Below are 16,980 nucleotides of genomic sequence, written 5' to 3'. Positions count from 1 at the left end.
GCCATAGGCTTACTGCTTAACCTTCCCCAGAGCCCTTCCAACTTGATTTCTCTGTTGCTTTTCAGAGGACATCAGTTTTCTCTCCTTATCACCTCTCCTTGCTTTTCCTGCAGGCCTTTGAATTGGCAGAGCGGGAGCTGGGCATCCCAGCCCTGCTAGATCCCAATGACATGGTCTCCATGAAAGTTCCTGACTGCCTCAGCATCATGACTTATGTGTCTCAGTATTACAACCATTTCAACAACCCCAGCCAAGGTGAGTGTCCTCCACCCCTCTGGCTTCCAGGAAACCCAGCGGTACCATGTGCTTCCTCCTTCCTATGACAAACAGGAGCTGTGTGTGTTTGTGGGGAAGGGGAGAGGAGTGGGTAGTACCTGCCTGTCCTGGATCTTACCTGTGCTGGTGAGAAGGGCCTGGAATGGGGAGTGGAGTAGGATGAGGTTTCACAAGAGTTGGGGAGTGATTTAACAGCTCAGGCTGTGGAAGGAGGAATGCCTTGTTTCTCCTCCCTCCATGCTGCATTACCGCCGCTTGGGTTGAGCCACTGCTGGTGCTCATCCGACCCCTTTGTGATCTGCTTCAACCCACTAAAATGGGAGAAAGGTAGACAGGAAACCCACCTACTGCAGCTTTTTATCACAAATTTAAAGCCACTGGAGGACAGAGAGAGAGAGAAGCCAGGATGGAGTGTTTTTGATCGGCTCATCTGTCCTTGCAACTGCACCCTGAGCTGAGTGCTGCTCTGAGACAGCTCTTCCAGGACATCCCTTTTGGGTAGAGACAAGGGCTTCAGGTCTCCTCTGCTCCACTCTCTAGCCACAATGTAAGATAAATCTCTTCCACGTGCTTATACTTCTCCAAGAATGCTGGCCTCCCAGCCAAGGACTCCTGTGGGGACTGCTGTGTGAGTGTCAGCCCTGACAGGTGAGGGGTGCTTCGCAGACCTGCTGTCAGCCCAGAAGGCCTGGGGCCCAGCCCAGTCACCAAAATACGTCAGCAGCTACCCAGGGTGCTCTGGGCTTTACCCGTTGGTTAGGGAGTTGGTTACAAGGAAGCCAAGCAGCATTTGATGAGTAAATCAAATCACAGTCAGAAGCTGGCATCCCTGCGCCAGAAGGGGATCCACAGCAGGGCCAGGCTCTCTGGCAGCCTTGCAACCAACCCATTATTAGGTTGTGTTTGTCTCTCCCCTTAAAACAGTCACTGAAGTGTGCGGAGCAGCAAGTCACAAGGCTGGATGACTTTTTTTTTTTTTCTCCCCCTCCCCTTCCCCCACATGGGCGGCATGAGTCACCACTCCTCTGGTGCCTGATCCTCCTTGCATTCTGCCTCCAGCCAGAGTCCCTCCGCCTATGAAGCGGCCAGCTGCTGCCTCCTCGCCTCCTCTCCTGTCCCACAAGAAGCCTGTGGCTGTGGTCGAGAGTCCCCCGGCACCACTGGTACCTCATTTCTTGATTCAAAGCCAGCCTGAGGTAGTGGTCCTCTCCACACCGGTGGGATGGATCTGTGCAGGGGGCTAGCTGTGTGTTTTGGGGGTAGGAGAGGTGTTTGGGATTTTGGTGCCTTGGGGGCTCTCTAGGTTTCTTCTTTTCTTTAGTCTGTGGACGGAAATTTGTCTGTGGCAGGCAAGAGGTTGGGGGGGGGGATTGGTGCTGGATGGTTTCTCCAGCCACCCAGGGCACAAAAACCCTCCTTCCTGTGGGAGAATAACCCTATAGATGAGGAAGGAGCAGGCATGTGGGATTACAAGAGCAGAAAAGATGCCTTTTCCTTTCTTGGTCCGTTATTTCAGGGTTTAGCGGATGTCTGGGATGGCACATTTTCCAAAGAGTGGGGGTTGCCCTTGTAGGTCCCTGCTGCCTGGGGTTTAGATGAGTCCCTTCTGCAGCCCTTCAGCCCTGCTTCTAAATAGGGGCAAGTCACCTTTTGTAGTGGCCCCTTCTAATTTGGGAAGAGGCAGCCTGCCTGTGCACAGACTCAGCGGCAGCTGTTCTGTGCATTTTTAGACTCTGAGGTCAGCCCCTGAGCTGTGCTATAAGCACTCAGCAGTGGACGTTGCACAGGGAACAGCTGCTCTGGAGGAGCCGTGGGCTGGGCAGCAGCTCGTGGTCCCCACCCTGAGCTCCCTGTGTGTTGCATCTCAGGATGATGCCCCTGCAGACCCGGTGGAGCAGTCCCAGCGCACCACGCTCAGCAGTACCTGCGCCGCCTGCCAGCAGCACGTCCATCTGGTCCAGCGCTACCTAGCCGAGGGCAAACTCTACCACCGCCAGTGCTTCAGGTATATTTTGGACAGGCTTTGTGGGGCTGCCACTCTCCTTGGCAAACGGGAGGTCTGCAGCCAGCTGCACCCCATCTTTATGTGTCTGTGCCCTTGGGCAACGTGGAACATTGATGGCAGTGCCTGAAAAGATATAGAAGAGGGTGTCTTCTCCTGCCACCTTGCTGCCCCAAGGAGTCTGGCTAGCCCCTCATGTCAAGCCCCGTGCTGCTTATCTCCCCTGCTCTCTTGTGCTTTCCCAGTTCATTGACTTGGGAACCCAGCCCCTTGTTCTTCTCCCACCCCCATAAACCAGGATGCTCTGCCTCTTTACCAGCTGCTTACCCAGAACCCCCAACACCACCTTCCGATGAGGTCTAAGCCAGGACGTCATCCCACAAACCTCCTTGCACCTACACTGCATGTCCTCAAGGGGATATACAGGCTCCCATGCTGCCTCGGGTGGTGTGAAGCTCTCGGGGGAGCACGTGAAGAGCTGCAGACTGTTACCAAACCACGGAATGAGGGATTGGACATCAGCAGCTCTGTGGTTACTCCCTGGGTGCAGGTCCTTACCTGCAGCACCTGTGAAGTCATTTCACTTTGCTTCCCCTGCTCTGATGATGAAGGGATGAGATCTCTCCCATGGGCCACAGAACAGGAGCCTGCAAGTGGGTAGCTGGTGTCTGAGGACAGAAATATTGAGTCCCTGGGAAGATATGGGAGGCCTCATTCACCTGTATAAACAATTCCTGCCCAAGCCAGCTGAGGATGTGTCATAGAAACAGCGTCACAGGAGGGGAGCTGAGCTGGGGCCCATCAAGCTTCCCATCTGCAGCTGAGGCAAAAGCAGGAGCTTTGGGGTGCAGGTGCAGCATTGCTCATGGGCCAGGAATAAGAGAGGTGCCACCTTCAGACTGAGCAGTGAGATCCCTGTAATTTTATCCCAAGCGTTTTGCCTCCTTATGCTTTTCTTGTCTTTTTTTTTCCCCCACCCTGCTGATTCATGGGTGGTGTTTGGTCAGGAACGTCCTGTGTCAGTGTTTTCAGTGGGTTGACGGAGATAGAAATGAAACAAACCTCTGTCTCCCCTTGTCCAAACTTTCCACCTCTTCATTTCATCATGCCTCTTCCCTCTAAGACCCTGTGTCCTTATGCTTCTGCTCTACATTTCAAAGGAAATCCCAGTCAACTGGACATCCAGAGCAGAATTCCTCACCAAAATTGTCTGCTTGCACTGTAGGGGAGCCAGCTGCTGCAAGCGCCTGGTATTCAGACAAGAAGAAACAAGCTTGTTTTTCATGGGATTGCTTGATCAGCCCCTTGCCTTCGGCTCTCTTTCTTGTATGCTATCCTCCTCCCTTCCCAGGTGGAAAAGGGCTGACATGGTTGCCCTTTGCTGTGTACCCAGTGCTGTGTACTACGCTTGTGCCTGGAGGGCTTAATTAGGGAGGATTCAAAGGCTCAGTGCAGAAAAAGTGGATGATCCAAGGAGATGTAGCAGACAGTGAAGGATGGGGAAGCTGTTAGCCCAGTTTCAACAGGCAAGGCAGAGCAAGTGTAAGAACAGCCCTACAGCGTCATTCCCCAGTCCTTCTTGCCAAATGCCCTGGCCCATGGTCAGCACCAGTGAGGGTGAGCATGAGACCAGGCTAGGCATGTGTGCTGCTTTTCCTGACTACTCTTCAAGCCCTAAGTGTAGGGATTTCCTGAATTGTAAGTGGTGTCGTTTTATTTAATACTCGGAGTTTGGGGTTGTTTTTGTTCTTTTCCCATACAAATGTGTCTGATGGTTCTTTAACCCGGCTGGACCCTTGGCCCCCACAAGGCAGCCTCCTTGTGCCAGTTCTGAACCAGCTGCTCCCTAATTCCAGTTGATACTCCCTGTTTCATGTCTGTGAATGGTCAATCCCTCTTCCCTTCCCAGGGCCACCTGTGATCTTGTAGCTCTCTCTCCTGTTCCCTACCAGCTGCATCTTTTCCAGGAAAACTGTGGTTTTCCACTTTTCCAGGTCTGGAAACCATACTGTATCCCAATGCCAACTGTTGCCTTTCCACATCTATTAAATCCTTTGCGAGTTGAAGGAGGAACCCAAATGTGTGCAGTATTTGAGTTTTGAACTCCCCATGGGTTCACAGAGTGGCGTGGTGACATTTCTCTGTTCCTCTCCTTTCCCAAATGACTTCCCTATGACTGCACTAGGATTTAATAGCAGGGGTGGGAACTAACCCCATGGCCCTGCAATGATCTCCCAGGTGCACTGTCTTGCTTGAGGGCAGGATGGTGTCCCTCATCTCATAAGGCTCTCTCTTCTCATTGGCAGGTGTAAGGAGTGCTCCAGCACGCTGCTCCCAGGGTCATACAAGCCTGGGTCAGAGGCAGGGACTTTTGTCTGCACACAGCATCGTGGTAAATTGGCCATGAGTGGAAAGGCAGAGAGGAGGCCCAGCCCAGATCGACAGTCACCAGAGCTAAAAACTGAAACTGGAGCTGGCAGTGTGGGTGAGGATGCCCTCCCCTCAGGAGTGGAGGTGGGGAAGGACGACGGTGACTCCCTGGAGAGCATGGCAGAGACCCGTATGCCTGCAGAGGGGCCAGCCAGCCCAGCAGAGAAGGACAGCGTGCCCAGCAAAGCAGAGACAACGATGCCCCATGCACATGCAGGCAGTGGGGCACCCGTCTCCCAAACTCCCCCGAGACCTCCCCTTCCCATCAAGTCCACGGTGCTCACCCAGGACAAAGCCAGCTCACTGGACAGACGGCTCAGAGACACGCGGCCTACCCCTGCCCCAAGGAGGGCCACCGATGCATCAGCCCTCTCCCCTCCAACCTCTCAGCCTGTCCCCCGGCCCAGGTCCACTCTCCAGGGCGAGGGCAGCGAGTGTGGGCCTGGCATGGTGAACGGTAAGAGAGAACAGTGGCAGCAGGGGGTACCCTCCACCTCCACGGCAGCCAAGGTAGTGGGCTTCAGGTCAAATTAGTTTTGCTCCTTCTCTGCAGACTGACGCCATTCATCCTCTGAATAAATCTCAGGCTCAGGCACCAAGCCATTGATTCCAAGCCAGCCCCATAGCAGGGAGAGCAGTGCTAGGTTTCATGCCTGCCTGCTCCCTCGTATTTCTCCGGCATGCTGTCAGTGTGGAGGGAAGGTGGCAGTGCTAGAGTACTTCACAGGTGTGGGGACAGAGGGAGGGGCAGGTCAGTTCTCCAGATGCAGCTCCAGGGGTGGGGTGGGGAGAAGAAGGCAAGGGGGATGTTTGGGGTTAACCAACTGCACCAACTGTGGGAGAAATGCCATGAGGTCTTCAGAAAGTGGGAATAGCTAGCCTCCCATGGGGAGATGCCTCATGTTGATTTAACCTCTTTTTTCATGTCCTTTTGGTGTTGTGACAGTCTGACCCTGTGTCTTTCTAGGTAGGGTACCTGAACCCAGCCCCCCTGTCCCAAAACCCCGAGGGAGACCCTGCTCCTCTGATCGGTACGTCCTGTTCGCAGGTCACCTGCAAACCCCATAGTGAGGCGGGGCTGTGGGGATGGCTCAGCTGTGTTCTCCTCTTCCACCTCCATCAGCCCCTGCTCTTGGGAGGATGTAGGCTATGATCGGATCCCTTCTGTGACAGGTGCCAGCCCAGTCCAGTCGGGCAAACAGTGTTTGTCTGTACCTTCCAGGGTCTTTGTCTCTTAAGGTTTGTAAAGAGTTTGGGGGCTTCAGAAAGGCATTTCTGTGGCACATGCAGACTGCAGTGCCTTCTGAAATATCCCTGCTTGTGGGTGCTGAGAAAGGGACACTCATCTGCCTTGTGGAAGGTTTGTCTCGGGAAAGGTCGAGTGCAGGGTCATGGCGAGTGCCTGGCTGCAACCTTCACACATCCTGGGTTCTTACCCCGGTGCCCGCTGGCGTCGGTTCATTCTTGCCTGCTCTGGAGACAGAGATTGCACAAGCACTCCGCATTTGCAATGGCCAAGGAGCGAGCGCATGCAGCAAGTGACGGCCACTTTCCTGATGAGCTGTGGTGCAGCCTTGCCATGGGCTGTGCACCAGAGGAGCAGTGTTGCTTCCGGCCTTGAGAGTTAGCAAACAGGAGTCCGTCCCTGGGGTGCTCGGACGATAAGGTGACAGACAGCCCTCCAAATGTGTAGGATGAGAGCGTGACCACAGAGGGCAGGTATCTGGTCTTGACCCCCCCCTGCGTGCACAGCCTGGGGGGCAGAGCTGGGTGTAGGAATGGTGCTGGGGAGGGAAGAACAGCTGTGCCGGTAAAGCTCAGCCTTTACCACTGCTTAGCAGATGGAGGCTGTAATATTTGGAAACTGAAATGCTGGCCCCAGCAGGCAAGTGAGGCAGGCTGTGTTTCCCTCAGGCCTATAGGTTTGCCCGTAGAGAATGAGACACTTTGTGTCTGGGGAAGACTAGAGCCACCCTTGGATAAGAAAGCTGCTTCTGCGTGGGAGACATCCTGCTCCCTCTATCCTTTTCCCTGGGAAAGGGCTAAGTACCTCTCCTGTGCCTCATCCTCCTGGCTTGTCTCCCTGCCACCTCTATCTCTCTGTCTTCTCCTAGTGCTGGAGCTGCTGCGAGAGCCAAGGATCCACCATGGATGGCCTTAGTGCAAGCAGAGCCCAAGAAGAAGCCAGCTCCCCCTCCTCCCCCAGGCAGCAGCCATGAGACTCCAAGCAGGACTTCAGAGGAGGAGGATGGGGAGGAGATGGGGAAAGCCAAGAGCGAGGAGAGCAGGTCTTACGCCACAGAGCCCAAACCATACAACCCCTTTGAGGAGGAGGACGAGGAAGAAGAGGAGAGTGCGGCTCCCCAAAAGAGCATGCCTGAGCAGGAGCAAAGCGAGACAGCTGCCAAGCCTCTCCACCCCTGGTATGGCATCACTCCAACCAGCAGCCCAAAGATGAAGAAGCGGCCAGCTCCACGAGCCCCCAGTGCTTCCCCACTGGGTGAGCTTCCCCCACCCCCCTATTCCTTCTCCGCAACCCCTGTGCAGCCCCTTGGAGGCTCCCCCTTCCCGGGGAGCCTCTGCATCACCCTGGCAAGCCAGACCTTTACACAGTGATGGTTGTGCTGAGACTTGTGTTAACCATGTCCTCTCTACCCACTGGGTCTGCATTTGCAGGCAAGACCTTTTCTCTAGAGGGTCCCATCTGTCCTCTCTGAAGAGAGACAGACACGGGTTCCCTTCACACTCGTGACCACCCCCAGTATATACCGCTCTCCCTTCTCTCCTGGCTGCCCCTGCCTTCCTACCTGAGCTATCCCTTTGCTTTTCAGCTCACCACCCCATTTCCAGGCTGTCACACTCCGAGCCATCATCCTCCACCCCATCTCCAGCCCTCAGCCTCGAGAGCATCAACTCTGAGAGTTCAGCCAAGGTACTGGGTGACACTGATGAGGCCTCAGTGCCCAAAAGCTCCTCCGAGCCCACTGTCCATACGCCGACTGCCACCAAGACCTCTAGCACTGACACGCCACTGGCCAGCGTCTCCTCCAGTGAAATCCCTGCTGCCCCAGCCAGCCTCTCCACCAACTCCTCCTTCTCCTCCTCCAGCGAGCTGGCCAGCGTCAGCGGGGAGGCGCAGCTCAGCATCCTGCATGCCAGCAGGAGCGTCTCCACTGACAGCTTAAAGACCAGCCCCAGCCGGCTGCCCCCCAAGCCTCCTGCTGGGACTAGCCCTACACCCATCCTCTTGGCTTCAGATGGGGGTGCTGGGAGCCCCAAAAACCCCTCCTCGCCCAAGACACAGATGAAGGTGAGATGGCAACCTTCCTCCCATGCAGATCAGGGGGCTTTTCTTCCCTGTCCGTCACTCTGTCACAGTGGGGATCATGATTCCAAGCTTGCCCCTTAGGTAGGTTTGGTGTGCGACCCCCTGAAAGCAAGCCTCGGGCACGTGCTCATTAGATGTTGGCTCTGCTCATACTCTGCCTTGCCCCGCATGCTAGAGAAGAGGCAGGATGTCATGTGCTCAGAGCAAATAGGAAGGGAACCGTGAAATAAAATAGTTCAGCATGCTTGTTACAGGCTGGGGAACTGATGCCCAACAGGAGCATGGCTGGTTTTTGCCCCATGGCTAGGCTGCTGGTGGAGATCAGTGCTGTGTCCCTCCTCTAGGAGGGTGTGCAGCAGGACAAACCCTAGGGCTGTCCTGTCTGCCCAGTCCGAGCTGTTTGGATGCTGTATCCCGTCCCTTCCCAGATCCTCATTTATCTCCTTTTGTCCTGCTGCTCCAGTCTTCCTGCAAAGAGAACCCCTTCAACAGGAAGCCATCACCTGCTGCCTCTCCCTCCGCAAAGAAACCTCCCAAGGGCTCCAAGCCAGTGCGTCCTCCTGCACCGGGTCATGGCTTCCCATTGATCAAACGCAAGGTAAAAGGGCCTTTGGGAGCACAGGGGGCAAAAGCCAGCTCTGTACTGTCCCCCAGGGCCATAGCTGTACACGTGCACCCTGCTGATGCATGTGTGGGTGGGGACTGCAGGAGGTGGCTATGGCTGGGGAGGATGGTTTCTAGGCTGGACCCTGTTAACGGCAGCACCACGATCTCCCTTTGCTCCGAAGTGGGATGGAGATTTTGGATCCGTGCTTAGGTGGAGTGTTCTGTTGTCCCCCTGTTAGTGTTGACAAGCCTTAGGGTTATTCCCTGAAACTGGAGGTTGATGGTAACGGGAGTCTCTGCCTTGTGGCTTGGCAGGTGCAGACAGATCAGTACATCCCTGAGGAAGATATCTATGGGGAGATGGATGCCATTGAGCACCAGCTGGACCAGCTGGAGCACCGTGGGGTGGCCTTGGAGGAAAAACTTCGCAGTGCTGAGAATGGTATGTGGGGTGGGCTGGCTGTGGGTGTGGGGGAGGATGGACCCTAGGGCTGTGTTGTGTCCAGCCAAGGAGAGAGCAGCTGTGACTTCCTCCCTGCTGATGCCGAAGTTGGAAGAGCGCAAGGGACTGTGCTGGGCTCCAAGATGGTCACAGCCATACTTGGGACATGGAGATGTCCCTAGGGTAGGAACAGGTAGGAGAAGAGAGAAGGTGTCACGGGGTCTCAGGAACAGGCTGAGGTCACGTTGGCTTTAGCCCAGTGCCCCCTCTCCTGGCTTGGCAGAGCCCATCCTGCTGCAGGGTGGTGGGATCCTGCAGGGCTGGGGATGGCTCTGAATTGTCCCTTTGCTTGGCAGACAGCCCTGAGGACGCTCTGCTGGTGGACTGGTTCAAACTCATCCATGAGAAGCACATGCTGGTGCGCCACGAATCGGAGCTCATCTACATGTAAGTGTGTGCAAGCGTGTGGGGAGGCACTGATGCTGTTGCAGGGAGCCCTGTCTCAGCCCTCATGAAATTGTGCTTCCGGGGGAGAGCCTGACATGGCCTCCTTGCCTGGAGAAGGGAGGGAAAAAGGGCAAGTAGACGAATGTATCTAAACACACTCAGAACTGACCCACTGCGAGTCACCAGAGCCCCTGCAGCATCTCCTCCAGGAAGCCTTTGAGCAGCCAGGGCTGGTCCCGGCTGGCGCTTGGATCCTGGGCGCTTTGGCTATACGGGATAAGATCAGCATCTTGGTGGTTCTTTCCAAGCTCTCACATACCCTGGGATGATGTTCTGCCTCTCTGGAGCCTTGCAGTGGTTTCCAGCAGTGGCCCCTTCCCTTGCAGCTTCAAGCAGCAGAACCTGGAGCAGCGGCAGTCGGACGTGGAGTATGAACTGCGTTGCCTCCTCAACAAGCCAGGTAAAGCATCACTCTGTGTGTAGCTAGCTCCATTTTCCCCCTGGGCTTCTTTCCCCCTCTGTCTCGGTGGGTCTCATGCAAAGAGAGACAGATCTTTAGGGATGCCAGCACAATTGGCTGGCTCTGGAGCAGCTGCCCCTTCTCATTGCATGCCCCAGGCTCATGCAGGAATGTGTTCCCTTTGTCCCCATGGGATGCCACCTACAGGGCTCTCCTTCCACAGCACTTCTAGCCCAACTGACCCAGCAGCATGGCAGGGTAGCAGAGGATCAGGCTAGGGCATCTCTGCCCCTAAGCTCAGAATTTCAGACCTCCTTCGTCTTTTAATTGCATGTCCTTCCTCGGGGTTTGGCTGGGTAGAGAAGGACTGGACTGATGAGGACCGAGGGAGGGAGAAGGTGCTGATGCAGGAGCTGGTGACCATCATCGAGCAGAGGAATGCCATTGTGAACTGCCTGGACGAGGACCGGCAGAGGTGAGTGAGGAGTAGCGTGGGCTTGGGGAGAGGGGAAAAGTGTAGCCTGTTTGACTCAGTGCCACACGAGTGGCTTGTGGGGGTGTCCCAAGGTGTCCCTGTTGCTGATGTCTTTCTCAGGCTTCCCAGTCCTTGTCTGTTTGAATGCCTTGTGTGGGAAAAACAAGGCAGTACTTGCAGCATGTGGGATTTATCCTGCTGGTAGCAAATGTTCACAAGACAGTGATGGAACTGCCCCTCTGTGGCTTACAAGTAGGAGGAGGTTCTTCTAGCCTTAAACAATACAGCAGCTGTTTTCAGGGCTGAATTGCTGACCTGTTTCCCACTCTTTCAGAGAAGAGGAGGAGGATAAAATGTTGGAAGCCATGATTAAAAGGAAAGGTAAGAAACAATCGGGAAGATTTTTGGGGTGTTTTTACTGATGACCCCAGCGAGGGGCAGCATAAGCCATTCGTAAAATTGTGTGCAGAAGGAGAGATTAAATCTATTCTGTGTAGACTCTGGAGCCTTTCCTGTCAGGCTGTTAAAGTTTTGGGCATGGTTGTGCAGCACACCCCTGTTATCACAGGAAGAAGTGTGCATACAGTGGAGGGCTTTGATTCATGACTCTCACCCTTGCCTGTGTTCTCGTGCGTGCATGCATGCGTACAACCATCAGCACCCTGTGGTAACAATCTCTCTTTGCAACCCCAGAGTTTCACAAGGAGATGGAGACCGAGAGCAAGAAGAAAGGCAAATTCAAGCCAATGAAGGTGCTTAAACTGCTGGGCAACAAGCATGACTCCAAGAGCAAGTCACCCAAGGAGAAAAGCTAGAGCAGGGGAACACCAGCAGTGGGAGGGATGTGCTGCCCGACTGCCCTCGCCTCCCTGCAGCTGGCTGGGATGCCTACCAGGAAGGGGGGCTTGTCTCCCTCTGTTTCCCTTGCCTCCCCCCACTCCCTCCCCAGCCACCAGAGCTGCCACCCCAAGGAGACACCAGCCCTCTACCTGGAGTGGAGGAGTACAACCAAAGCACTCCCCTTCTGGAGGCTGCAGAGGAGCATGACCGTGCCCTCTGTGAAGCCTGCTAACGAGGCGGGGAGAAGATGGACTCGCTTTTTGGATGCGCGACCCCACTGCGTGTTCTCATTATTAACTGAGAAGCAAGCCAAGGAGTGTGGTGTTTGTGGGAAAACTTGCACTAACTGCCCCCTGTCCCTTCTCCCGCTCTGACTGTGACAGTTCCACGTGCCTCTGACCTCTGCCAGGAGGGGACTGGGTCTGCCTGTCCCTCCCTGCCCACCTGCTCTTGTCCCCTTTCTGTCCCATTTTTAACTTCAGGAGAAAACTCTGGCATTAGAATCAGGATTCTTTGGGTTTTACTGGCCTAAACTAAAATGTCAAGAAAACACTCCTGCATCACAAGGCTCCAGAGCCATAGCCAAAAAAATAACTGGTGCCCTATTTATTTTGAGCTGACCCCACAAGTGCCAGGGCTGGGTGGGCTCTGTTACAGGGCTGAGAGGACCCAAGGGGATGGTGTACAGCTGCTAGGATGTAGCTCACGTGCCCTACTCAGGACATCTTATCCCCCACTGCTGCTAAACACCACTGACTCTGCTGCCTTTGGGGGGAGGGAGGAACGTTCCTTTTCCAGGCAAGAGCAGAAAAGCTCAAGACTGAGTCCATGCTGGTGCTGGCAAGGTGCACTAAGCTTTTGCCCCTGCTCGCCTGTGCCACCCTTGAGCGGCTGGGGAGAGAGGCATGGTCACAACTGACCCTTACCCAGCTTTATCTGTGTAAACTTTAAAAGTGTGCAGAAAGGGTTTGGCTGATTATATTTTTACACCTCCTTTACTAGAAGAATTCAAACCCACCCTAAAACTTTTAAACCCTCTTATTTTATTTGTTGTGTGTCTGTGTGTGTGTGTGTACATTGAAGGAGGGAATGGGGGGGTAGTGTCCTTCCAACCATCCCTTCTTTCCATTTTTGTTTCCTGCCTTCTCCTCAAAGGTGTGGAGCTATTTATTGAATTGTTGCATCAGTCTGAATTAGTTTCATGGGTGCTTGGTTGGTCAGCTGTTCATCATGCCTTCTCATTAGCAAATTAGACATACCAGCCCTGAGCAAACTGCTGCAGTCCCTTCTAAAAACCCAATAGGCTTTAGCCAAAACGCTCTCAGAGCAGTGCCTTGCAAGGTGGCTGGCATAGCATTCCGGAAAGGATCTTCCTTTCCCAAAAAATGAGCCCCTCCTTGGCCCCAGCGTGGCCCCCGTGGCTGGGAGGTGGCAATCTCAGCCCTGCACTGGTGACACCATCTCACTCTCGCCATACCCCAGCAGGCTGATGAGGAGCAGTGGTAGGGGAGGGGAGATCCCAAAGCACAACTCTTCTCCAAGGAGAAACAAATCCACTTTAGCGCCTGCTGTCGTGCCAGTGTTGCCAAAGGCCATTGGGATTGCTGCAGCCTGACACCCCTTGACCCTGTGCCTGGTCAGAACTCTGATTTGTAAATTATGCTGTACTAACTCCATGACTTCCATTCACCTGATCAGAAATAAAACATTGGATTTAAAAACCAATTGTGCCTTATGTTTCTGATTCCTTTGTGCACTTGCACTGTCCCAGGGACACGGCATGCTGCCTGGCTTTGGGGAGTGGCTGACAAGAGTATTGCTAAGAAGCAGATGATGGGATCTTCAGGAAATTGGGAGGTGGACTTTATGCTGGGATTTACACAGGAGTAGGGAGGCATCATGCTTCAGCCTGCTGGAGGACAGGTGGAGGTATGTATGAGGTGAGCAAACAGCCATTTCCAGGCTCTGTGGGAGACTGTTCTGCATATCATGCTTTCAGGAAACAAAAAACCACAGCAAGTCTGCAACAAAGAGCAGCATGTGCTGGGCTGAAATCCCCTCTGCCTCCTCAGTGCAGCAATGTTCTTGAGCGCCTGCCCAGTTCAACTGCCACGGAGAAGTTTGCTGATGCACACACACAGTCACACTGACCCGCAGCGATGCCAGAGGGTCGTGTTTGCGCAAGGCCAGGAGGCTGCCTCTTCCTCCTGCCAGCACAGCTATTCCCAGAGTCATGGGGACAGGAGTGGGTCGTGGATGTGGGTGGCAACATGTGTGTTAGCATCATGCTGTCCCAAGAAACTTCCATCTCCTGGGTGGATGGAAAGGAGTGACGTTTTTATCGGTGGATTGCTGTACTCTGAGGCATTGCATAAGGCAAAAGGAGGCTCTGCTTTGTTGTGTTTTAGTAACTGCTGCTGTGTGTTTTCATCTCTTTAATATCATTGAGCAAGAAGGGATCCAGTGCATGGGCAGGATTTTACAACAGCTTCCTTCTTTTGCCAGTTATGTACAAATTGCTCCTGCCCTCTGGCTTTAGGGAACAGGTGGTGCTGCCCAGCTTCGTGCACAGGCACAGACCAGCCCTTGAGACTCCAGTGCTGAGAGTCTGGGAAGAAGAGCTGGGAACAAATTGCACTTGTGTTTTTCCCCTGGCCTAGTTGTGGGGATTGGATTTGTTCCCACCAGGGCAATCCTTTGTCATGATCTGTCTCATTTCCTCACTTCTCTTCTTGTCGATGATCTCCATCTCACAAAGTTTCTGCCAAGTACAAAGGAGAAGGGCTGAGCAGAGAGAAAGCCAGCAGCGTTTTTTGTCTTCTTTTGCTAATCCCAAGAACAAAAGGTCAATTTCCCTGATTAAGTTGCACACAGAGCTGGAAAGAAATGCTGAAAACCTCTATTGCCCATTTCTCAAGTTCACACCTGTCCTGTACCACGAAGGGAAACACTCAGTTTATTGCCCCCTTCCCTGCGCAGGGATCAGAGGAGACTCTGCTTTAAGGCCTCTGTGCTGGGGATTCCCTCCAAGTGCTGTACGACCAATGCCGCTAGGGCCCTTGCGTACCTGCGAGATTTCAGTGAGGATAATCCTTTGATACTTCTTGCCCTGTCCTAGAGCTTCCATCTCTGCCAGGAATTCCCTCCTCTCCTGAACTTCATTCACCACTGACAGATAAGAGAAAACACTGTGGAAACGGGATTCAGACGAAAGGCAAGAAAACATGTTTCTGTCTAGATCTGAACCACAATTTCCTATCTCTGCTTGAAAAGTGGTACCATCAGAGGAAGGGTGATGTCTGCTGTAACGCTTATCTTCATCATATCATAACCAAACACATCAGTAGTCCCTTGTGCAATGGGAAATGTCCCCCCTGCTCATCTTCTTACCCCACCCCCTCTTGCAGGAATGGTAACTTTCTAGTTTTCTTTGTACAGACAATTCTCTGTTGCTTGTGGGCAATTTAACCAGTCTGTGGACATAGACAGAACCTGCTTAAAATTGTTGAGGTTTGTTAGTTGAAATACAGCACCCAGTGACCACAACCTTCTCTGCTCCCAGGACCAGCACAGGCACAGAAGAAGATCAGCTGCCACTTTATAGCACAGACCTACAGCCAGCTGGTCCAAACCTTGCCACAGTGTAAAATATACAGATATTTCAGATGTGTCAAGGACAACAACCTGTCAGCTTGTGACAAGTTTTAGAGGATACAAAGTGCATGTGAAACCAGCTGTGCTGGCTTTCCTGCAGCAGGGACCAAAGCACCCCTTCTGTACACATTATTCTAGTGTTGTCCACCTTTGTGCTGCCTGGGCTAGTGAAGGGCTGGCTGGGGTGTACACACACTGAAGATTCAAGCACAGAGAGGTATTAGGCAGGTTTTTGCTATCCCAGAATACTCTGCAGGCCAAAATCCATCACTGCTTAAAATTCTGCTTGATATTTAAGCTTTGCTAGTGTAACTGCTCTGATCTTAGAGTGAAAGAAAACAGAGCCCAAACCACAGTCAGGCTGGCAAATGTCCTAGTCAATGCTGAGTTACTCTGCCTGGAAAAAGGACCCACAGTACCTGGGCTTCCTGCCCAGGTCACCCTGCGTGTCCCCAGGGTATTCCCCTGCCAGCAGAGTTCATTTTGTGTGGGCAGCCCAGGGAGCTTGAATCTGCCAGCAAACCTCTGCAGTATAAGCTCTGTGAAGACAGCTGGATCACACACAGTGTCATAGCAGCAAGTCTTTTCTCTTGGAAACTGGGCTTTGTGCCTCCTTCCGCAACGGGCTTCAGGTTACTGGCAACATGGCCTGCCACCCTGGCCCTCGGAGGGAGCCGGTTTCCCAGGCTTCCCTCCTGCCTTCCTCCGGGATACATAAAGACGTACATTCTTCAAACCGGTCTGGCTCAGGTATCTCCTCTTCCTTTGTCTGAAGCAGCTTCTGCTTCGCCTTGTGTTCCACCTCATCCTTCCCCGTCACTAAGATATTTTGGAGCCTTTGCTTCTCCTTTTCCAAATCTCCTGTGAATGCCAAGGGGGAAATAAATTATTATCAGCCTGTCTCCTCAGAGAGGAGCCTGGCCACACTGCTTCCCTGATAATGATGCCAGAGGAAGCGTTATGTTAATGACAGCCCATCCCCAGACTGGAATGCGCAAGCACCGCACAGGTGTACCCCGTGGTAAAGAGCCAACCAAACTGACATCAGAGGTTCTATTCACATTTATAAGCTAGAAAATTGCCTAGCACTCCCTTCTTATGCTAGCATTGTGTGAATCCCTGTCACCTATCACCCCCCTGGCCAGCAGGCAGAAGTCAGTGAGCACTTACAGTAGATGTTCCCTCAGAGATCCATTTTTAAAGCATCTTTGAAAACAGACAGCAAGAGGATGAAAAGCGACTAAGATTCTTCCTACGGCTGCTAAGATTGCAGGCAGAGGATGGATGTAAGGAGAAGAGAGGGACTGGGCGGCATAATTTATTTATTTAATTATTAGTGGTGTTTGCTGACTTACGTGTTGCCTGTGGCTTGAATTTCTCTCGGGTGTAGGCATCTCCTGCCTGGCAGACATTGGCAGGTCGGAGATGTGGTCTAGCTGAAAGCCTGCTCAGCTGACAAACCGCCAGCGAGAAAGCAGGTGCTGCAGGTGCTGGCTCTTTGCTGGATGTGCGGTGGCACTGAAGGGGCAGGGTACCTCCTCCTGGAGAACAAACCAAAAATACTGATAAGTCAGACAGAAAGGAGCCTGGATGGATGGTCCTGGGCTACCACCAAGCCTGGTGATCCACTGTAGGACAAGCAAAGACCCCAGGTGCCACAGATGTCTCACCCTGATTGTTGGTACACATTGACATGAGATGTGACACTCTGGTTCAAGTCATGCCATTGTGTCTTGTTTGCTGGATGACCCTTGGGGACACCTCACCCTGTATGTCCCCGTGTGTCAGCAGCAGCCGTGCTGCTCTTTTAAAGCACTTTGCCCATGCAACCTGGCTACAGGCGAATGCTCCCGTCTCAGTGAGCAGCAAGAGTTCTTCACCCCAGCACAGCTTTTTTTTGAGAGTGAGAAGCCCGCCACTCACGTTCCACGCAGTCCATCAGGTATCGCTGCTGGGAACGCGTCAGCTTCGACTCCTCCATCATCGCTGCAAAACACACGACGGACGGGTGAAGGCGGCC

At 53.4% G+C, this 16,980-nt stretch overlaps 2 protein-coding genes across 2 annotated transcripts in view; one reads left to right on the top strand and one right to left on the bottom strand.

The window, feature by feature from the left end:
- The window catches only part of MICALL1 (MICAL-like 1), a gene marked incomplete at its 5' end in the record, with an annotated part of 13,393 nt that extends 1,886 nt beyond the window's left edge, over nucleotides 1-11,507 (top strand). The window contains 15 exons of the mRNA XM_010073583.1: nucleotides 114-255; nucleotides 1,336-1,412; nucleotides 2,085-2,281; nucleotides 4,585-5,165; nucleotides 5,680-5,739; nucleotides 5,931-5,985; nucleotides 6,823-7,208; nucleotides 7,540-8,018; nucleotides 8,500-8,634; nucleotides 8,958-9,084; nucleotides 9,441-9,531; nucleotides 9,918-9,991; nucleotides 10,352-10,466; nucleotides 10,801-10,847; nucleotides 11,160-11,507. Of these exons, the coding sequence (XP_010071885.1) occupies nucleotides 114-255; nucleotides 1,336-1,412; nucleotides 2,085-2,281; nucleotides 4,585-5,165; nucleotides 5,680-5,739; nucleotides 5,931-5,985; nucleotides 6,823-7,208; nucleotides 7,540-8,018; nucleotides 8,500-8,634; nucleotides 8,958-9,084; nucleotides 9,441-9,531; nucleotides 9,918-9,991; nucleotides 10,352-10,466; nucleotides 10,801-10,847; nucleotides 11,160-11,281 (2,688 nt within the window). The remainder of the gene's footprint in view (nucleotides 1-113; nucleotides 256-1,335; nucleotides 1,413-2,084; nucleotides 2,282-4,584; nucleotides 5,166-5,679; nucleotides 5,740-5,930; nucleotides 5,986-6,822; nucleotides 7,209-7,539; nucleotides 8,019-8,499; nucleotides 8,635-8,957; nucleotides 9,085-9,440; nucleotides 9,532-9,917; nucleotides 9,992-10,351; nucleotides 10,467-10,800; nucleotides 10,848-11,159) is intronic.
- A 2,455-nt stretch (nucleotides 11,508-13,962) lies between these two features.
- Nucleotides 13,963-16,944, bottom strand: LOC104461851 (chromosome unknown open reading frame, human C22orf23). Its single transcript, XM_010073582.1, has 5 exons — nucleotides 16,884-16,944; nucleotides 16,316-16,501; nucleotides 15,687-15,821; nucleotides 14,374-14,474; nucleotides 13,963-14,067 (listed from the first exon to the last, which is right to left on the bottom strand). The coding sequence occupies exons 1-5, from the start codon at nucleotides 16,942-16,944 to the stop codon at nucleotides 13,963-13,965; spliced, it is 588 nt and encodes a 195-aa protein (XP_010071884.1).
- Between the last annotated feature and the right edge of the window lie 36 nt (nucleotides 16,945-16,980).

This window comes from Pterocles gutturalis, unplaced genomic scaffold (assembly GCF_000699245.1).
Source record: "Pterocles gutturalis isolate BGI_N339 unplaced genomic scaffold, ASM69924v1 scaffold25197, whole genome shotgun sequence".
Lineage (NCBI taxonomy): Eukaryota > Metazoa > Chordata > Aves > Pterocliformes > Pteroclidae > Pterocles > Pterocles gutturalis.
This window is presented reverse-complemented; position numbering and strand designations above follow the sequence as displayed.